Source organism: Pseudoliparis swirei, chromosome 20 (assembly GCF_029220125.1).
Source record: "Pseudoliparis swirei isolate HS2019 ecotype Mariana Trench chromosome 20, NWPU_hadal_v1, whole genome shotgun sequence".
Lineage (NCBI taxonomy): Eukaryota > Metazoa > Chordata > Actinopteri > Perciformes > Liparidae > Pseudoliparis > Pseudoliparis swirei.
Window position 1 is genome coordinate 12,826,983 of NC_079407.1, and position 16,504 is coordinate 12,843,486.

Sequence of the window (16,504 nt, forward strand, 5' to 3'; positions counted from 1 at the left end):
CCATGATGACGCATATCTTGAGTAACCAGGCCAGAATTCTTTGGAAAGAGACATTGCTGTTGAGTTTTTCCAATTTATTTGTTGGACACTTAACATGGCAAACAATATAAATACATATAACACTAAAAGTAGGAGGGAAAAATAAAAAATTTGGGAAATGGGGGTGAAGTGTCCCTTTTTAAAACGACCGTCAGCCCACAGTCTGGGCGTCCCTGCGCTCCTTGTAACTGCGTAGCCAGCTTTGTGAATTGATAAACCACCCAACCGGAGAGGGTTGCCAAGGGGACGACGCACCGGGACGAGGACACGGCGGGAGAGGGGCAGTTCCAGTAGCAGCAGCAGGGACGGTGCACCAAACCCACGCTGTGTATCGAGTCCCAAAGAACATGTAGCTTTGCGGACTTTCGATGGACACATCCGCAGACTCGCTGCGGACCTGTCGACGAGGAAGAGACTCGTTCAGATTCTGCGCAGGTGAGCGCGCCTCTCGTGCACACTTCTTCAAACTAGTTACTAGTGCGCGTGAAATGGTTTTTGGGAATTCTCTCTTTGGTGTCTCCGGTTATGAAAATAATAATTCAACTTAATTGAACCAATTGTGCAAGTTGACTGCACACCCCAACGGAAATAGACATAAGCACTAATGTCATTTTATTATTTGGGGGATTCCGCCACGCTGTGTTTTTTCTCCTGAATTTAAGGTTCCAGCCGCTGACCCCGCCAATGGAGAAATATGAAAAGCTGGCCAAAATCGGCGAGGGCTCGTACGGCGTGGTGTTCAAGTGCAGACACAGGGACACGGGCCAGATCGTGGCCATCAAGAAGTTCGTGGAATCCGAAGACGACCCCGTCATCAAGAAGATTGCATTGCGAGAAATACGCATGCTGAAGGTGAGAGCAGAGTGCTGCCGTCACCACAGCAGTATCGAGTATTGGGCCCCGCATCTAACACCGTGGAGCGCGCACTGTGCAGGCACACGGGTGCACGTGCGCGCGCGTGATCTGTTGTTACTTTGTGAGGTCATGCAGGTATAATTAGCCTGCACACATAATGTATAGGCAGGGCAGCTTTATAGAGCTTTACAGACATTTCAACGTTTGGAAAACACACTTTAAAATCAAATGGAATGAAAGCAAAGCGTCAACTTGTATACCAATTTAGAAGCAATTTGCAAGACAAGAACATTTAAAAAATAGACCAAAACACCAACATTAGTTGGAAGGCTTTAGGTCCTCTGTGGGTTTTTTGAAGTATTTAGTCCAACTTGTTGTGTCTTTCGGCCCGCAGCAGCTGAAACACGTGAATTTGGTCAACCTGCTGGAGGTCTTCAGGAGGAAAAGACGGCTCCACTTGGTGTTCGAGTTCTGCGAGCAGACGGTCCTCAATGAGTTGGACAAACACCCTCGAGGGTAGGTGGGGGTGGGGGGACACACCACAGCCATGTGAGACTGAGTTGTTCTGACATCAGTGAGATGTTGGAGATGCTGAAGGCCGCATACGGAGAAAGCTGAAGACGATCCTTCCCTCTCTGCTTCTTAAGAGTCCGGTACCTCTTTTTAAACATTCATGACACAATTGCAGTGGTGGATTTTACTTTCCTCATGACGTAAACACACTTTTGAGGCACTTGTACTTAAGTCGAGTACTTTTACCTATTTATGCTACTTTGTACTTCACTGCATTTTAAATTGTACTTTTTACTCCATTGCCTTTATTTGATAGTCAGGTACAAGTCACTTTTCAAAACACAGCGACTCAAATGTTACTTTTTAAATGTTAATTCGCTGATAATACTCCCTTTAACTTAATGTCACGGTGTGTAGGATTTGGGGACATTTAGCGGTGAGGTCGACGATCGCAACCCACTGAAAAGTTTTTTGTCCTGGAGTATTTCTACATTGTTGTACGCTTACTTCATTAAAGGATCCGATTGCACTGCAACAGTGGGCCTCTCTGTACAGCTAACCATAGAACTCACTTGTATCTGTTGGGAGTACTGATTTATGAGAGGAGGGCAGCAAAAAAGGAACAGGCTGGAGAGAGATCTGAGAAAACGGAGAGTGTTGGCAGTGAAGAGGGAGCGAGGGCGGGATGGCCGGGGCTTAAGCTCAATATTTAGGGGAAATGCTTCTTTTTATTCCATCTGTTGAGCACTCATCAGGTGCATCTAAAGTCACAAGAGGAGACTTTCAGTTTGTGTGACGTGGAGTCACACAGCAAGCCCAAACCCCAATGGCCAGCTGCTATCGGACCACGTTCCCCACCGGCAGAAACTCTAGCTGCTCCTGAAAACAAAGGCGCTGTTGCTGTTGAGGATAAGCCTAAGGTTACCCGGGTGACACGACGCGCTGTGTAAAGCACCACTTCAGTTATTTCCTAAATAATAGACAAGGAAAACACGACCAGTAAAAGGTTTTAGTTTTGTTCCTCTTACAACGACTAATAATCCTTTTGTGTGTCTTCCCCTGCAGGGTCCAGGAGGCTCAGCTGAAAAGTATCGTGTGGCAGACTCTGCAAGCCGTCAACTTTTGCCACAAGCACAACGTCGGTATCATTTGAATTTGGATCTGGGTTTTATTTTTTTTGAGTATTTAGTGTTTAGTTTAGTTTAGTTTAGTTTATTTCGATCAGCAATACTATACAAAAATCAAAATTTCAACAAAAGAAGAAAGTGGCCGACCGAAAGGGTCAAGGCTGAAGCTATCAAGCTTATAAGTGCCCTAACCTATGCTTTCATGAAAATACTTATTTTAAAGAACCATTACATATACCTATATATATACATAAACATATACACATGCATACAAATTCACACACCCATATAAACATATATACACACACATACCTACATATACATAAAACAATCAACAAAACAAAAACAAAAAAGCTTGTCCCCATTATCCGTTACTTATGAAGCGTCATCAATGCTGATACGTCTGTACTTGTCCAGAGTCATGTCTTTAATTTTTTTTTTTTATATCACCAGATTCTTACTTTCCTTGATGTCATCAGTTAAACTATTCCACTGTTTCACCCCACAGACAGATGTACACATGTTTTTTAGAGTTGAATGAACAATCGGCTGTTTGAAATTCCATCTCCCTCTTAGTTCATACTCTCCTTCTCTATCTCTAAAAATCTTTTGAATATTTCCAGGAAGTGAATTATGTTTAGCTTTGAACAGAATTTGTGCTGTTTTGAACTCTACTATATCCCTAAGTTTCAGTGTATGTGATTTTAAGAACAGTGAATTGGTGTGCTCAAGATATCCTACATTATTTACGATTCTAATTGCTCTCTTTTGCATGATGCATAATGGCTGTAGGGTGCTTTTGTAGGTGTTCCCCCACACTTCAACACAATAGGTCATGTATGGTAGAATGAGAGTGTAATATAATGTCTGCAATGATTTATAGTTCAGTATGTGCTGTGTTTTGCATAATATCCCTACAGTTCGTGCTAATTTGATTTTGATTGTTTTCCAGGACTGCACTAGAACAATACTTGGACATTGGACACATTGTTTCTGCTCTCTCTCTCTCCACGCCGGTCCTGCAGCGACACATTCATAGTGTGACGGCGCTTTAAAAGCTTGGGGACAAAGTCCACAACCTCACAGCTCCAACTGACTGGAGAAGGCATTTTGTTTTTACAGAATTAAAAAATGAATACTGGATTTTGCTCGCCATATACGAATGACTACAGCAACAAATAACTCATTGTACAAATGATTATAATTTAATCTATTAACATATGCATTAATTGTTTTCATTCAGTTTTACTGTTGAATATTCTTTTATTTTTCCCAAACATATCTAAAAACACACACACCTCACAAAAGCTCAACAGATCTCGCAATCTTTGACTGACTATTTATTTAGTTTTATTTCAACTTATTTGTGACAAATGTTATGAAATAACAATTACCAATTAAATGAACGGTAAACAAATGCAGCAAATTCTAAATAGAGTAAATAAATAAATATATATTCAACACAGCTTAGGAAGAAAAAGAAACGGATATTAAAGATCCTATGGCTTTTTATAACTTAAATAATGAACAAAATTTGTATTACATGAATAATCATCTAAATAAATGTATGTATATATATATGTGTATCTAACAACGGCAGCAGTAAGCATCACAGTCTCGGGTACGTCAAGGCCCGTTCCTCATCAGCTAAAAAACTAAATTGATTCACACCTTGTTTAATTTCTTTATCTAAACCATTCCACAGATTCACCCCACAGACGCTTGCAACCTGTGAACCCCCCAGGTTGCAAGTGACTCCAATACAGTGTTGGGTTTCAATATTGAAATGTGCACAGCTTTCTGATCTCTTGCTATTGTTCCTCTTGGTCCCTTCTTCCTCCGTCAGCCTCAATATAAGCCTCTCTCTCTTCGTCACTAAGAGACTGTATCACGTTGCCAAAATCCTTAATGCCGAGCGTTTCTGTTGCAGTGCATCCACCGCGATGTAAAGCCAGAGAACATTCTCCTCACCAAAACCGGAGTCATCAAGCTCTGTGACTTCGGCTTCGCCCGCATTCTGAGTAGGTCGACCCAGCGAGCGATTGCATTTCATCTGAATCTGCTTCTGATGACTTATTCAACACGGGAGATGAATGGCCTCTTCACTTTCAATGTCCCAATGACTGCATTGCATAGGAGGGCCGTGTCTCTGTTTCCCTTCCTGCCTTGGGTTTCTGGTGTTATGCTCCCATACATCAGCATGCAGCATGCCTTGTAATCCCTTCCTCTACAAGCTCCGTGTTCCTTGGTGTTTTATTCGTCAGCGGCTAAGTGCACGCGTGTCCCTACATGTCTTCTCCATCTGCATTCTCAGCAGGACCAGAAGATGACTACACAGACTACGTGGCGACCCGCTGGTACCGGGCCCCCGAGTTGCTGGTGGGCGATACTCAGTACGGGCCCCCCGTGGACGTGTGGGCCCTGGGCTGTGTGTTTGCCGAGCTGCTCCACGGGAACCCGCTGTGGCCCGGGAAGTCGGACGTTGACCAGCTCTACCTCATCCGAAAAACTCTAGGTACACTGAGGGGCCACATTAAACAACATTGTTGGTTTGCTTTCACACATTTTAAAGAAACTGCACCAGTTAGCTTGAAAGCAGACTTTTAAAGCGTCCTCTGTGCTGTCATTTGCCCGTTAACAGCTTTCTAAAATCTAACGGGCACCCGGTCCAGAGTTTGTGTGAACTCAATAAAACGGGTGTGAAAGCAACCTGAAGAAATGTTTACTGAACAGGAAAGCTGGACTTTGTATTTCTTCTTTCTTCTTGTGGGTTTGTTGAACAAGAATAGAAAGCAGGTTTTGGTATTTTATTTTGAAGGAGAAAGTTAGTTATACATTTACACAAAGTTTCTTTTGAGTCTTACGGTTTGCAAACCATTGTAACAATTCAGTGTTCCCGTGGGTGGTTCCCCCCTTGCACAAAGACGCTGAACGCAGGAAGTAGTTGACCGGGCTTTATTATCTGGTGCAGTGCGGTGGTCGTAGTGAGCTCTCGGCCTCTCCACTGGGCGCCCCCGCTGCGTCCGCTGGTCTGCCTGGGGGATGGTGGCGTCGGTCCGGTGCTGCGACAGAGTCCATCCATCTCCAAAAAAACACAATTACCCACAGTTGAGGCCAATTAGGCCTCTAGCTGGTACCGTTCCCTGAGTACACACCCCTCTGCAGCTGAGCCCGACCACGCCCCGCCACCATTTACCAGACACACAGATGTTTTTAGAAATTCCGAAGTTTCCCTCACAGAGATTGAAAATGGCCGACCGATGTGTTTTACAGAAGATATAGAAATACAATTTAAAGTATATGCAATTAAAGGCTAAAACTCCCAAAAAAATCAGCAGGGATAAATAACCTTTTGAATATCAAATGAATGCTTGAAGTGACGGTAAACTATTTTCGACCAGTCACACTTTTTAAAAGATCTCCTCTCTGACCTCAGGCGACCTGATCCCTCGTCACCAGCAGGTCTTCCGCTCCAACGTCTTCTTCAGTGGAGTCAGTATTCCTGAACCCGACACGACGGTACGAACCCGGCTGCCTCATGTTCTTAACAGAGAGGTGATGAATTGTGGCTGATGTTCCTAATTCCCCTTTTTATTTTTTTTCTCCCAGGAGCCTTTGGAAAAGCGCTTCCATGGCGTGTCGCCTCACGCCCTCCACGTAATGAAGGTACGTTGCGTTTATGGGTGACGGAGCCTGGCTCGTATATACGGCGCATGGCCGATGACGCCGTCTAAATCTATGCGTCTTTGTGTGAGCAGTCGTGCCTGGTGATGGACCCCTCGCTCCGGCTGTCCTGTGAAGAGCTGCTGGAGATGCCGTACTTCCAGGAGGAAGGAGCCAACTGGGGCCGCGAGAGTGAGCGCCCGGGGCGACGACACGACAAGGGCTCCCGCCGCAGACAGCCGGGGGTAAGCGATTTAGAAGGACAGTTCCTACTTTTACCACCAGGCTTCCCAATGAAGCGTCATCTCAGCCAGTTTCTCTCTCTCTCTCATCCTCCCTTTAGGCTCAGTACCTGCCTCAGTTACCAAACAGCAACATCTCACCAGCACCGGATGTTAAGAAACAGGTGAAGCATAAATATCACCTGCCTAATATTTAACAAAGCAGAGAGGGAGATGTGGAATTGTGCTGTTTGCACAATCATTTGAATAATATCCTTGGTGTGATGGTGAAAAAGTGGATGTAAACTCGTCTTCATGTTTGTTGACATTGTCGCTTAATATTATTTACATGACAAACAATAGTTTACAGCTGCAGGTACAGCAAACATAATACAGTGTCAGGTATTTGTCTTTATAAAATGATATTATTTCATGAAAGTCACCAGTATGCTACTGTTTTTTTGTTTGTTGCAGTCATTGACAATAACCGAACAGGTTGATATTGGCTACAATGTTGGGATGAACCCATTGAATAAGAGTCAACACCAATCTTCTCGTTTATTTACTGCTACTTTTTATTTAAAAAAGTCCAGAATTAACACAATTATTTGTTAGTTTAAAGTACACATCAGTTCAAGTTTTTATCATTTGTCATCATTCCCCCCCCCCCCCCCCCCAAATGAGGAAACCTAATAAAGAAATGGCCCAAAAGAACTCTTTAAACCAATACAAAAAGGAGCTGTTGGAAGATCAAGATGTGTGTTGTTGGAGAGCAGGTTGGTTCTCAAATGTTTTCTGTCTCTCTCCACTTCAGAGGAAGAGAAATTTTAACTAAATGGTCTATGCTGAATTTTTATTGACATGTCTTTTGGCGACTCCTCACTCTAAATATCTTTTCAAAACAATAACGTGCAACCGTCAAGTTGTATTAGTTAAAATTCACTCAGATTCTCAAAGGAATCAATATTCCTTTGATCGAGTCTCCTGTCCCACATCTCAGCTTCAGTGAAACCTGATCTGGTCTGCAGCGGAGGAAGCTGCTGCTCTCTGCCTCAAAGATTGAATTAATTCAGCTTTCCAAATATGTCACTGAGAGGCCACTTTAATCAGCAAACCTGCCTGCAAATTAATAATAAATGAATTAATACATTTGACTCAAACGTTTATGCATGTGTAACGTTGCAAAGATAAAATAAATGATATACTGATTCCACCTCATTGCAGAATAATGTGTATGGATAATATGTCTACAATTGTATTTTACTGTCCTATATGACATATGACGGATGTTTAATGTCTCATCGCGACAACACATTTCCTTGTGAGAGCTAGCGAGCTTCATGTGAAGCAGCTGAAGGCTCCCGTCTCCTCACAGAGTGAGCACAGTGGTGCTTTCAGGGACCTCGTCTAGTGCTTATGACAGTGGGTCCATTACACATTTAAAGATAACCTCTTTATCAGCGCCTACAAGCAAGTCCTTTTCCCTGCATGGTCTGCACCATCTGTGCAGAAACCCACAGACCTCTCCCATTTCAGCCCGTGTTCTGTCAGGTCACTGATCAGCTGATGCCACCCTTACAAAGTGATTTGTATTCAACTAGTTTCCTCTGAAAGAACTCCAGTGGCTTATTGACGTGAGTGAGGTGTAATGTCGCCAAGTGTCTTTTTAATTTGTTGGGCTTCATACTGTCCGCTGAGTTCAGACATAAAACACAGACTGGTCGCTCCTCATCTGCATCGCCAGCGGTTGATTTTCTTTTACCTCGTTCCAAACGTCTCTCGGTTGTCATACTACTAAGCTACACGTGAGCCGATAAGGAACTTGGACGTTGCGATTGCGCAAGTGTAACCTGTTAATGCCGTTAACTGTTGTAGAGGCTGTTAACCTTTGAACAAGTGCCCTCTTGTGGCGAAAAGGGCCACATGACGGAGGAAAAGAGTGCAACGTGGACTTTCCTGCATCAAAGTGGTGTGGGTTGATTGCATCTCTGAACGCGGTTTTGTCTGGCGAGCAGTCGTGGTTCCGACCTCAGTGGGCCCAGTGGCCAGGACCCTTTGGCAGCGGGCAGATGACCACTCCCACTCTTTCTGGGAGGCAACTGCGGACTTAAAGGCTTTGAATCCTGGGTCGGTTCCACTCCCCACAGCCTCCCACACAGTCACACTGGTTTGATGACATTCATGCCCAACGGTGGGGGACCCATACAGTCATCATATGACTCAACACTTTGAAATCCAGCATTATTTAACCCGCATAAGAAATCTGCAGGTCATTTGCTGCTTTCAATTTTAACTAGTTTCTTTTATTGCACCAGTCTTTATTTATTTGTATTTCCAAATCCTTAAAATTAGTCTTTAAAAAGGTTCTGTTAAACAGTGAGCCCATATCCAAAATACAGGGATTGAGTTCCTCCCACCTTGACCTCACTGCAGGACATTCCCCGACAAAGGAGGGCTTTAAAAAGGACTCTGCGTCCAGACCCCCGTCCAATCGCCCTACAGTGGCCGGTTTGGGGAGTTTAAGGAGGCTGACATGTCTGGCGCTGGTCTCATCGAAAATGCCCAATCCGTCCACATGAAGACAAATGGGCTGTCCCTGGTCGCTCCAACGTGGGGGAACTTGTGTCTGGGCTGGTCAGGTACAGCTTTGGGCTGCAACCATGTGAAGCAGCTCAGTGAGAGTTTGGTCTTTCCACTGGCAAGGGGGTACCGTGTAGACATTATGACGTCTATATGTTGTGGCAGCACACAATTCTAAACATTTTATCCACCACACCACCTCCCTCATCAGCCCAGTCTTCCTTCTCCAACTTTTACATTTCTACACGCCCTTTCTTCAGAGAACCAGCTTGCAGGCCGAGTGTCATCTGGTGTCAGTGTGTGCTGCAATCCGCCTCTACAGCGCGACATCGGGAATACATGGCCACATTATGCTAGGGGACTGTATGCTAGCTGCTGCGTTGTCATCCTTATTTAATACGATGTGTTCAAGAACTAAGGAATCCTGCCAGCAACGCCAAAAATAAGAAGCAGACACCAGGTTACTTTTCAGACCCCAGACTTAAAACACACACACACAGACTGGAGTTCCAGTTTTAAAACTGTTGTTTTATTGTTAAAAGAAGCAGCAGTAACAAATAAAGACTCTTTTCTACATGCAAAATGGAGTTGCTAGCGTTAAAACTGTCCAAACTAAAATCCAGAAACAAAAACTCTGTTGTACTATTGCTGGGATAAGGAAGGGAAGGAGGGGGAGGAGAATGCATAACAATAAACCAAAAAACATCATTTTAAAATAGAAATACTAAAATGTACGATACAAATATGGTAAACAAACAAATAACCGTACATTAAAATAAGTGTATCAAATTTGCAAGAGTATTTGAAAGGGAAAAAAGATAAGAGTAACCATTTTCCTGGGGATGTAAGTGTCAATGGGGGTCCTGGGCTTTACTGAAAAACCCAACTGCAGATGGGAAGAAACAGTTGTTGTGGCGTGAGGTGTTGGTCATGATGGCAAACGAGGCCTGGAGGGACAGCTGATTGCAGCCAATCGTCCTCTCAGCAGAGCGGATGATGCGTTGATGGAGGAGCAGAGGACGGACTCCACGACGGCAGCGTAGAAGTGCACCATCACGGTCTTTGTCAGGTTGAACTTCTTCAGCTGTCTCAGGAGGAACATCCTCTGCTGAGCCTTCTTGGTGATGGAGCCGATGTTCAGTTCCCATTGGAGGGACTGGGTGATGATGGAGCCCAGGAAGCTGAAGGACTCCACAGCGGCGAAGAGGGAGTTCCAGAGGGTGATGGGGGGCAGGTGGAGCTGTGTTCCTGTGGAAATCCACAACCATCTCCACTGTCTTTAGAGCATTGAGCTCCAATGCTGCGTTCACACCAAAAGCGTTGAGAATTTCCACTGCGTTTTCTTTGGTCATTCTTTGCCTGATTTACAACACATTATTCTAAACAATACTTTCTGATTGATACAAGGAGATATACAAAATGCCTTACAGTATGTAAAAACCTTTGACTTTAATGTCAAATTAGCCTGGACAAATATTTGTGGTCTTTGTGTTTCAATGTTATTTATTTTATTTGTCAACGTCTTTAACAGAGATGATGCTTTCAATGGCTTCAAGACCTTTGGTATTTATAGTCGCTTGTATTTTTCTAAGTCTTGATTTTGTGGGATATTATAAAAAAAGGCAAAGTTATAAAATACCAAATTGTGAAATAAAATTGGTTATTTCACAGCACAGACACATACATAATAACGCTGACGGGCCCGCCTGCTCCTGTAAACATCACCTGGACAGCACATTGCTCCGTCACACTGAAGCAGCCTTGTTTGTAACTGTATGTGTGACTCCGGGTGCTTCAATTGATGAGAGAAGGCCCGAGGGGCGAGGGCAGCACCTCGTCTCACCGCGGCGTGGCGATAATCTCGTACGTGCGAGGCAGATTAGTAACGGTGCTGTACTCTGAAACAAGGTTTATACTGTCGGGGCCTCCAGCACAGGAAAAGGTAAAATTCTGCAGCAGTGACACCAGGAGGATGAAAATCTCCATACGAGCCAGAGACTCGCCAACACAGCCTCTCTTCCCTGTGAGGACACAATCACAAACATTAGAAATATATTACTGCTTGTACAAGTGAAGGGGCAATGAGGACAATATTTATCACAAAATGACCCATTTGTCATGGACAAACCACACTCAAAACTCTTCTGTAAAACACAGATCTGTACAGGACTGGTGATGATTTATTAGCTGTAGATCGTGTTTTACCTGCAGAAAAAGGCAGGAAAGCAGGATTTTTCTTGAATTTTTCATTCTGGTCCAGAAAGTGCTGGGGGTTGAAGGACCAGGGAGTCGCCCATTGCTTTTCCTCTCTCAGCACAGAGTGCAGCAAGGGAATAATCATAGTGTCCTATTAGAGAGAAGACATGAAGTCAGTGTAAAACATATATTTTCTCTATAATTAATATTATATCTTGGGATTGCAAATACCTTGGGAATTGTGTAACCCCTAAAAGAGATGTCCTTGAGTGAGTAGCGAGGGAGGCTGAAAGGGACAATGTCCAGAAAGCGTTGCATCTCATGAATAACTGCATCTGTAAAGGGGAGGGACTTCCTGTTCTCCATGCTGGGACTACAGCCTTGTCCAATCACACTCAATCTCATTTTGCTTTTTTTCTGTAAAGGACACAAAAAAAGACATTGTATGTCGAGCTGATTAAGTAAGATGACTGAGTCCTCCATTCGGGGACCTACCCTGTATGTTTGGGTATTTGATCAGCACACTGAGGGCATATCTGATGGTGGAGCTGGTGGTTTCTGTTCCTGCCAGGAAGAGGTTCAACACTGTGGAGACCAAGTTGTCATGGTTGAACTCAGTCGTGGGATTCTCCTTTTCCTGAGAGAACAAAGTGTTAAACGTGCCATTAAATGCACAACAGTTTCAAGTGCATTTTAAGTAACAGGTGGTAGAAGCCCACTTTGGCATTGGCTTTGTGAGAATTGGATCATTTGAATAATTAAACAGTTTTATCCCAAAAAGTATAACCATTCTGAGCAGCTATATGCTAAACCTTATTTGAGAGGAGTTTTAAGATGAAAGTACAGAAAGAAAGCCTTGGTCTTGTGTTCCCTGATCAAAGCAACATTTCCCACCTGATTGATTCGGATGAGAAAGCAGTCAATAAAGTCCCTCGGGGAGCTGGGGTCCAGTGTCTCTTTGTGCTCTTGGATCTTCATGTTGATGAACTCTCTCAACTTCTGAACTTGGGCAAAACAAGTGTGCTGGGGGCCGGGCAGATGATCCATGAGCCAGGGAAAGATGTTGTACAACTGTGGGATAATAATAATAATAATGTATAGGAGATAATGTGAAAACCGGACTTTAAAATGATAGACTATCAGCCACATGCTAGACCGGGTGTGCTGTTGAGGAACTTTAACATATCCGATATGATGTTGAGGAGGCACAGGAACTTCTTGTCTTCGTAACTGAAGCGTTCACCAAACACCAGGCAGCAGATCACGTTGGACACAGTGTGGCTCAGTAAGAAAGTGGGGTCAAAGGGCGTGGCTAGAAGAGAAGAGGAAAACCTAATTGGACTCATCTATTAAAGGTACTGATCGGAAAAAAAGGTGTTCAGGCCCGAGTAAAATAACTATATGTATATGTATATATGTGTGTATATATATATATATATATGTGTATATATATATATGTATATATATATGTGTATATATATATATATAGATTGATGCCCTCATTTGACATAGTAGGAGGCAAAGGAAAAACTACAGTTCATTCTGAGGAAGCCATTGGCATTGAATGTCTTTATGTCACTGTTCATTCTGTACAGATAACGTCTACTATTGCTTCTGTCCATCTGGGGAGAGGGATCCTCCTCTGTTGCTCTCCTGAAGGGTTCTTCCCTTTTCTCCCTGTGAAAGGGTTTATTCTGTTTCTTGGGAATTTTTCCGATGTGAGGTCCTGGGACAGGGATGTTGTATGTGTACAGATTGTAAAGGCCTCTGAGGCAAATTCGTAATTTCTGATATTGGGCTATACAAAATAAACTGAATTGAATTGTTTCAATTGACTACATTTACCATCCACCAACCTCACCTTTGAATGACTCTATGCGGGCCCTCAGATGTGTGCTCTCCTCCTGGATCCACTCCTCCATCCCTTTGCGTCCCATCCCAAAGTCTCTCAGGGTCGACAGTGTGAAACGTCGCAGTTGGCGCCAGCGCTCTCCGTTACTGATCGCCAAACCTTTGAAGATGTGGAAATGGTAGTTCGAAGAACCTCACGAGTCATATGAAAAAAGAAAAAAAAGTATCGCTTCTTTCAACCCTAACCCACAAACCTGAACAAATTTACAAATGTGCTGCTAGGAAACCATTGAAAACAAAAATCACGGATCCCTTGACAGACACAACAGATTTGAAGTGTCTCAAAGTTACCGTAGCCCTTAGTAATTTTCTGAAGAAGCGGCACTGGCCCTCTGCCACTGAAGTCGTCTCCCTGGTCCACCAGAGCCTCCTTCACCGCGTCATATCCCACCAGAAAAACCAACCGCTGCCAGCCCAGGTGGACAGTCAGCACAGGGCCATGCATTTCACTTAACTACAAATAGAAAATGTGGAGTCATGTTCAGTCTGATTAAAATTTCATCTGTTTTGTGCAAAGGTCAACAAGCAATCAAACTCCAAACTGATTAAAGAATAAATGTGTGCTCTCAGTTATTGTTCTCAAATTACAGGATATGGCCTCACCTTGAGAATACATTGAAAGGGAGCATTTTTGTCCAGTTGCGTCAGATTTCCTATGAGAGGAAGTGGAACGGGTCCTGGGGGCAACCGATACTTCCTGTTGTTTTTGGCGCGAAACAACCACATCAGAGCTAAGATCAGCCCCGCCAGGATCACTGTCGCAGAAAAGTCCATCACTCTTCACGCTTCACTCGCCGGATGTCTTCTATATTCACTTTCCAACTTTGAATGCTGCTTATGTCTGAATGGGTGTGTATTTTTGGCAGAAGTGCTGTGTTGGGACACAGGTCAGTCACGTGACTGTGCTTAACTGCACCTTCACCTGCTTATGCATTGTTATTGGCTTGGAGCCAGAGAGGAGGGAACACACATCTGACTTCAAGGGTGTGGGTTTAACATGTAACTACTTCTTCACTTGTCCCCAAGACTAATGTTAAAGAAATTGACAGGAAGGAGTAAAAGTGTGTATCTTTTAAAATCAATTAGAAAACCCAAAAGAGTTACCGAGAAGAGGTTTACTTGTCATGCTGAAATAAAAAAAATGTTTTAAAATGAGAAACCAAGAGGACAACAAGAGGCCAGCAGTAGTGGATGGATTAAGAGTGACTTTTTCTTTGCTCTGTCCCGATGCGCGCAGACCGGCGTCGGAGCTCTGCGGCGACCACGATCGACGTATTGAGCACCCCTGCATTCAAACATTAAATAGCCGAGAGTTTTTTTCAGCGTAAGAAATACGATGTGTGGCGGGAGTGCGTGAGTTAAGACCGAAATGACACTTGAGAGCCCTGAGAATGTTTAATATGAATTATTACACCATTAGACCACCATTACATTTTTCCTCTCGCGCACCCCCTAGAGGCAGCTCGCGCACCCCTGGGGGTGCGCGCACCACACTTTGGGAATCCCTGGTGTAGAGGGAGAAGAGCAGTGGGGAGAGCACGCATCCCTGAGGTGCACCAGTGCTGACTGACCGGGTACTGGATATTGTTTCTCCCAGCCTCATCTGCTGCTTCCTGTCCATCAGGAAGTTTGTAATCCACTGATAGGCAGTGTTGGGAGTAACGCGTTACTGTAATTCCACTACTTTTAGCGGTAACGAGCGTGTAACGAAGTATTTTTTAAATCAACTAACGCAGTTACAGTTACTGAAATTTAAATGAGTTCGTTACTCGCGTTACTCTCTTTTGTGAAAAATGAACACTTGCAGACAAGAAGACAAGCTAGGCTACTTTAGCTGCTTCTGATCTGACATCGCAGGACCTTGGTGGCGCAATGATATTGTAACGTCTCGGACGTTATGGACTGATGACACGGAGACGGGACGACGTTATTATTCCTCCCTTTATTGGGCATTCACCAACACAGACAGCGTGCTCCTCTCGGCTCAGCAGCTCGAACATCAACAACAACGGTTCCCGTCAACCACCCGTAACTTCCGTTTTCCGACAGGTTAACCCCGCCTCCCCTCTACTCCGCCAATCACAGGCACGCCCCCTCGACCAGCATGCACGGTGCCACACTGTGATTGACAGCCACTTCCAGTGTTGCCAGGTCCGCGGTTTTTGCCGCTGGTTGAATTTTGTGTCCGCTGGTTCGGGTAGACCTATTTTGCATGCAAATTACATGAATATCTTTAAATAAAAATCCATATTTTAAATGAAATAATTTATTTATACCCAAATCCTATCAAACTGACTCCAGATCAGCACGTACACGCCTCACTAGCACCCCCCCCCTCAATTATATGCAGCACCTCAAGGCACCTTTGTTTTCTCTTTTAATTAGTGTTAATACTGTAGGCCAATCACTTTTATTTCATTGGGCCTAATGTGGTAAAAAAAAAACTGTTAAATCACTGAGACAGTTATTTTGTATTAAGTTAACTAAAAAAGGGACTTTTGTACTCCTGCTTGATTTGAAGGCCTGTTGCCCTGTTGATTGCAATAAATAGGTCTACAACATATGTTTATTGTGTTTGACTGTTCAGTACTGTTCATGACATTAAAAAAGCAGACATAAAAGTAACTTAAAAGTTACTTTCCCGAGTAACTAATTACTTTTGATATACAGTAACTAGTAAAGTAATTCAATTACTTTTAAAAGAAGTAACTAGTAACTATAACTAATTACTAATTTTCAGTAACTTGCCCAACACTGCTGATAGGTGGAGGCAGGCACAGTGAGGTGAGTTTGGTGAGGACGACTTCTGGGATGATGGTGTTGAACGCTGAGCTGAAGTCCACGAACAGCATCCTTGCGTAGGTCCCTGGGGAGTCGAGGTGTTGCAGGATGTAGTGCAGCCCCATGTTGACTGCATCATCCACTGACCTGTTTGCCCGGTAGGCAAACTGCAGAGGGTCCAGCAGGGGGCCTGTGATGCCCTTCAGATGGGTCAATACCAGTCTCTCAAAGGACTTCATGACCACAGACGTCATGACATTTTTTAAGCCAAGATTACTAAATTGATCACTGAGAAATTGAGAAATTGTCTGTAGTTTCTGAACCCCTCTGTCTAAATGTATCAATGAGGTTTTTCCAGAAAGATTACCCTTGTTATTACTTGTGAACGTGTCAGAAATCCTTCAGGTCATACAGAAGCAGAGCAGTGGGCCTTTGAAGTCAGTAAAAATGAATTTTGTCCGCCTAAATTTTTTATTTTATTTCAGTATAAATAACTACCTGTGTCTGTATCTGTACAGAAAAACGACAGTATAGGTGTGTAACTGCACTAAAAGTAAACACCTGCTTCAAATTTGAAGAGGATAGGACAAAGTATGACCATCCTACATTGTTTTTCAT

General features: G+C 43.7%; 1 protein-coding gene and 1 pseudogene across 4 annotated transcripts; one reads left to right on the forward strand and one right to left on the reverse strand.

Annotated features, from left to right (window-relative positions):
* The first annotated feature begins 289 nt into the window (after nucleotides 1-289).
* On the forward strand, nucleotides 290-10,055 carry LOC130210616 (cyclin-dependent kinase-like 1). Of its 4 annotated transcripts, none has more exons than XM_056441069.1 (11): nucleotides 290-474; nucleotides 702-891; nucleotides 1,289-1,410; nucleotides 2,473-2,545; nucleotides 4,465-4,555; nucleotides 4,849-5,049; nucleotides 5,971-6,053; nucleotides 6,144-6,200; nucleotides 6,293-6,442; nucleotides 6,541-6,603; nucleotides 9,984-10,055. In XM_056441069.1, the coding sequence occupies exons 2-11, from the start codon at nucleotides 724-726 to the stop codon at nucleotides 9,993-9,995; spliced, it is 1,020 nt and encodes a 339-aa protein (XP_056297044.1). In that variant the 5' UTR covers nucleotides 290-474; nucleotides 702-723; the 3' UTR covers nucleotides 9,996-10,055. The 4 variants fall into 4 exon arrangements, with proteins under 4 accessions (XP_056297044.1, XP_056297045.1, XP_056297042.1 ...); XM_056441070.1 differs by having other exon boundaries at nucleotides 9,987-10,029; XM_056441067.1 differs by lacking the exon at nucleotides 9,984-10,055 and having other exon boundaries at nucleotides 6,541-7,631.
* Nucleotides 10,056-10,824: 769 nt separating this feature from the next.
* LOC130210617 (cytochrome P450 2F5-like) lies at nucleotides 10,825-13,929 on the reverse strand (annotated as a pseudogene).
* Between the last annotated feature and the right edge of the window lie 2,575 nt (nucleotides 13,930-16,504).